The sequence below is a fragment of the Pagrus major genome, chromosome 5 (genome assembly GCF_040436345.1).
Source record: "Pagrus major chromosome 5, Pma_NU_1.0".
NCBI classification, from domain to species: domain Eukaryota; kingdom Metazoa; phylum Chordata; class Actinopteri; order Spariformes; family Sparidae; genus Pagrus; species Pagrus major.
The window spans coordinates 15,820,570-15,824,049 of record NC_133219.1 but is presented as its reverse complement, the minus strand read 5'-3'; the positions used below and the strand labels follow the sequence as shown (position 1 = coordinate 15,824,049).

The following is a 3,480-nucleotide window of genomic DNA, read 5'->3' as shown; positions in this document are numbered from 1 at the left end:
GAATAAAAAAAAACAGCAAAAGCAAGCAAAATTTTTAAGTATCCAACTTAAAAAAAAAATTCCCACCCCTCCCTTGTGAGTCACTCCAAAACACATGAACACACACTGCCTGACTACACAGACACTAACTGGCCCATAGCTCTCACTGGCCAGCTAGACGATGTGTTAGCTGCTAGTTCTCTATGTTCAACGAGCTTTCTTAGCTTTTTGAGTCTAATAAATACATAAATAAACAGCTCTGTTAAATGCAGCAATCACATAAACACAAGCAAAATAGCCATCATAAATGTACCTCAATTTGAAAAGGCTACCTGACAGTTTCTCCTACTGCTGTAGGTGTGTGCTTTGTGCTAACAGGACTAGCTTGGCTCAGGGGATGTGTGCTTTGTGCTTAAAGGGTTAGCTTCGGAAACTGAAAAAAGTTTTTAGTTTAATTAAACATTTTCAGTTTCCTTTGACAGAACAAGGAAGTGAACATTCATGAAAGTGGCTTAAACACAAATCTGAAATATCTGCCTTAGTGTTTGTTTCTGTCACGTAAAAGCAGATATGCGTCACATATGAGGAAATGAAATCAGATATGAAACACTTCTTACAGCTTCTCAGCCCCCCCACCCCATATTTGCCATTCCTGTCACATTACCTGTCAAAGGGTACACATAATGATGCATACATGGCAACCTCCAACATCAACATCAACATGTCTTCCCCAGAAGCCCTGAGGCGATGGTCGACCTCAGTCAGCGAGCATGACATCATCGCGACATGACACCTCTATCTATGAGGTAACTGATCAGCTGTGAATAATCTTTATGAGCTATGCAAATGAAATGAGTTACTTTATATTAATCATTAGAATAACAGTGCAGTCTGCAAGGTTTTCAGACACTTGAACATTGTTACTCATCACTGGATGAAGCTGTGATGTAACCTGAACCTGCAGCAGCTCCACACTGACGGGCTCGTGACTCAGATGCCAGCCCATTTTATGGCTCAGACAATAAAAAGATGAAAAGTGAAAAAAAATGAAAGTGAGTCTGCAGAGGAACGTTTTCCTCAGAGTCAGCAGAAATTTACACCGGACTGAAGCTGAAATCCCAAATATCCTTCTTTATCTACAGTATCTAAGTATTAGCATAGTTCTACATGCAGTAGCAGCTGTATTACTCCCATCCACGTGAGAACAGATTCAGGAGCTTGGCTACAGGCTCCCATTTAGACATAGTATTAGTGAGGCCCAACACTGAGGTCTGACTCGTTCCAGTTCATCATCAGCAGGCCAGTCAAGTTCTTCCACAGCAAATTGGGAAAACCATTGATTCACTGCGCTGGCTTTGTCTCCTAATGTTGTAATTTAAGGGCGCCTGAGTTTATATGCAGTTATTTTTCATCTTTCTTCAAATACAGTTATCAGATCATGTTTTCTAAACCAATCTTGCTTCAACGTCTCTTTGCAGTTAAAAAGATTTTGTGTTTACAAAGCTCGATAACAAGCCAACTCTAGAAAATATGCGTCTGCATGAGGAGTAAAGACCAGTGTCTGGGATGCTTTTTGCGGATTAATATTCCATAGAGAAGATAAAAAACATTTAGCCCCAGAGAATTTAAAAAAATTGAAGCCTCGGGTAAAATATGATTATTTTAAGTGTTGCATAATTTTGCAAAACAAGATTTTTTAGATACCTTTTGATTTAAAAAGAGTTTGTTTTTTATATTCTATTTATACTTGCAAATTATGCAGATGTCTTGATTGTAAGTCTGCAGGAAACTAATCTAACTAAACTAATCTGATAAATAAAATATTCTCTTGATGTGAGGAAAATATTCAGAAAACAGTCAAGAACATTTTGTGCACTTCAGTGAAAAGGCAGGAAACAGGAACTTCTTTTAGACATTTTTTTATTAAAATTATTATTAAATAAATAGCAAATAACAGAATAAATAACTAAATAAGACATTTAGACAACAGACAGTGTCAGTTTCAGCTCGGTGGCCTACAGGAGTGACAGTTTTCAATGACATAAACTTGAAAAACATCCAGTTTGCCAGCAGGCCTGTTAGTGCAGTTAGAGTCTATGTGTAAATTACACAGAGATGTGTTCAAGTTTTCATGAGTTCAAGTTTCCGTTTTTTGTAAGTGTTCACAGTTCTTTTCTTTCTTTCTTTCTTTCTTTCTTTCTTTCTTTCTTTCTTTCTTTCTTGTGTCCCTTTGCAGACTGTATCCTCCACTTTCAGGGGGACCTCTGGCAGGGACAAGCCGACGCATGGAGCGTCCTCCCGGCTGCGCCGCGCAGGGCGCACCGCTGCTCTCCAGGTGCTACTCAGGATCAACTCCATCTCGGCTCATTTTCGATCCAAGAAACCCAGACTTGGGCGGTTTATAGTTGAACCAGTCCTGGTAGACTTAGTTGTCGCTGCCCAGTCTGTGGTAGACCAGCAGAGCCACCATGTAGCTCTTCCCGGCGCCCTGCTCGAACCGGCTGGTCTCTGTCTCCTCGCTGGGCGTGGGGCAGGGTGTGCTCGGGATGATCTGTTCGCTGGATGAGCTGCCTTCCTCGCAGCTGCTCGGGAAGGCTGACAGGAGCTCAGAGTCGGAGCTCAGTTCTGCGAGCTGGAGCGCCCGCTCCTCCCCAGACTGGAAGGTGAAACCATGGTAGTCGCTGACCGGGCTGTCTGAGCTGCCCAGCGGCGTGTCGGCGCAGGGCTCCTCGGTGTAGATCTGCCACAGGACCACCAGGCACAGGATGACCAGCCAGCGCTTGGCTTGGCTCTTCTCCGGTGGTGGAAGGTGCATGCGGACTTTAGCGGGGTACATAACCCGAGTGCAGCGCTTCTTCGGCCGGATGGGCACGTAGGAGCCCATGGCGGTGGCTTGAGCAGGAATCCGCTCGAAGGTGAAGACCTCGGGCTCCGTGCTGCGGGTCGCCATCCTGGAGAAGGCAAACCTCTCCCGCTGAACAGTCAGAGTCGTGCTGTTTGACCGTGAGTACATTTTCTTTGAGTTTTGTTTGGCTTTCTCTCTTGTGAATCTCTGAAAGTCAGATATGCCTACCACAGCGGAGAGCTCACAATTTATATGTTTCTAGCTCAGGTTGTGCTTTTAGAAACGCCCATATAAGAAGCCACTCCCTGAGGTTTGGCCAACGCACCTTATTGCTCAAATAGGAAAATAACATTGCAATTTACATATCTCCTCTCTTGTGGCCGCGGCTCGGATTCCAGAGGGACAGTGAGAAGCTGAATCATCAGGGTTTGGTTTAATAAGCGCACTTAACTATGTGGTAATAAATAAGATAGAGCAATGCGATTTAAAAAGTATATTTCAGTGAGAAAAAGATCATTCTTGATATAATCCACATTATGACAATGTATTATTCAATTGTGAAAATATGATAAATATGATTATGGATCATAATCAGCCTAAATATTTTTTTTTTTTTATGTCACACATGTTTGTTGTAAAAGTGTCACCTCCACATG

At 42.7% G+C, this 3,480-nt stretch overlaps 1 protein-coding gene across 1 annotated transcript; it reads right to left on the bottom strand.

The window, feature by feature from the left end:
• Positions 1-1,980: 1,980 nt before the first annotated feature.
• On the bottom strand, positions 1,981-3,030 carry ier3 (immediate early response 3). Its single transcript, XM_073467105.1, has one exon. The coding sequence runs from the start codon at positions 2,990-2,992 to the stop codon at positions 2,405-2,407; it is 588 nt and encodes a 195-aa protein (XP_073323206.1). The 5' UTR covers positions 2,993-3,030; the 3' UTR covers positions 1,981-2,404.
• Between the last annotated feature and the right edge of the window lie 450 nt (positions 3,031-3,480).